At 38.9% G+C, this 1,546-nt stretch overlaps 1 protein-coding gene across 1 annotated transcript; it reads right to left on the reverse strand.

The window, feature by feature from the left end:
- Positions 1 to 27: 27 nt before the first annotated feature.
- On the reverse strand, positions 28 to 882 carry PCYB_111380 (hypothetical protein; the record flags this gene model as incomplete). Its single annotated transcript, XM_004223016.1, has 2 exons — positions 28 to 369; positions 427 to 882. 2 exons carry the CDS (start codon positions 880 to 882, stop codon positions 28 to 30), a joined length of 798 nt encoding a protein of 265 aa, XP_004223064.1.
- Positions 883 to 1,546: the final 664 nt, after the last annotated feature.

Here is a 1,546-nt window from a genome sequence, read left to right on the forward strand (position 1 = left end):
TTTCTGCACTTGCTTACATAGGCATCCTTAAAACATATTTGATAGCCGTTTTGTTTTATTTAAATACGGATTGTGCATAAGTATTATGGAACATTTTTTTATATTCAAAATGTTTACATGTATTTCACTTGAGATTAAATTATAAATTTTAATTCGTAATTTTATGTCCTTCTCCATGTAAAACATTACAGCTGTCAATAAAAAAAAAATTTTTATTTGTTTTGTTAAGTGGTGAGAAGACACCGAGGGTTGGGAACACAACATGAGGCACCTCCTTACCATTTTGTTAATCTCCCCACTGGTGTAAAAATCAGATACGAATATTCCCTTTGTGCGGGCCACTTCAAACTCGTGTTCACTTATTTTGTTCTGTGATAATAGGCTTGCAACTGTGGGGGGCTCTGTCATGCCATTTGAACGGCTAACGACGTGATCACTGAGGGACCCCTCCACAGGCACCCCATCAGAGGGAGACTCAAATACGAACATGTACAAACACAAAAACAACTCCCTCAGATTTTTGCAATTCTGGCCAACGTGTAGCACCACTGTGGACAACTCCCTTATCACCTGCTCAACAGCACTTAGTTTTTCCTTTAGCCAATTTTCGTCCTTTTTTTTTTTTAAAAACTCCTCGTCATTCAATAAATAATCGGTCACATCTTTTTTCACTTCCTTAAAAGTTGCCTTAAAATTGTTACGCAGATTTTCTGAAATTTCCACCACCCTTATGAACAGTTCATAAAATTTTTTATCTAATTCGAGATACCTCTTTATATGATTTTTTATTTTGCTGACTGCGAGGTTTGGGTTTCCCATTTCGATGGCCCCATTTTCTATTCCTTGTGTGAACTTGAGGGGTGTTCCCAAGTCGGGGTTCATTTTTCTGTGCAAAAATGTGATATACGGTTTCGGGAGGGGGGGGGTTGCCAAGCGGTTGAAGAAGCATAGAGGTTGTTTTACCACCAATGCAACGTGAGAATGCCAATTCGATGTGAGACGAAAGCGATCACCTTCCACACACGCGTGAGGCTCGCTTATGGCCCTCCCAATTCTTACTCTGCCCCTTTGGACAAGTATTCCTTTCTTAAAACGTCATTGACCAGCTTCGCAGCTTTTTCCCCTGGGACATGCGCCAAAGCGAACTCGGTAATAAGTATATATAAACATATGTGTATAATAAGTGCATCCCCACGTCATAAATTATCTGACGTGTATGCAAAAGTGCTCACATTAGTATGCGCAGTGACTTTAGACAGTCGTGAGAATGCAAACCAAATGCTCAACATGGTGATGTCCTTCTTTCAGTTGTAACCCCCTTTTTGGCAATTGCACAAATCTACAAATGTAGATTTGTGAGGGGGCCATGCTATTACATATACGTACATGCCTGAATGACGAAAATGAAAGTTCCTCCCCCTGAAACCTAGGACTACATAAAAGTAAAACGAAAAAAAAAAAAAAAAAAAATCAGTATAATCCTCTTTTATGCCTCACTTGCAAATAGTTTTGTCGCTCTTCAAATGGGTAAAGCAAAAAAAAAAAA

Source organism: Plasmodium cynomolgi, chromosome 11 (assembly GCF_000321355.1).
Source record: "Plasmodium cynomolgi strain B DNA, chromosome 11, whole genome shotgun sequence".
NCBI lineage: Eukaryota > Apicomplexa > Aconoidasida > Haemosporida > Plasmodiidae > Plasmodium > Plasmodium cynomolgi.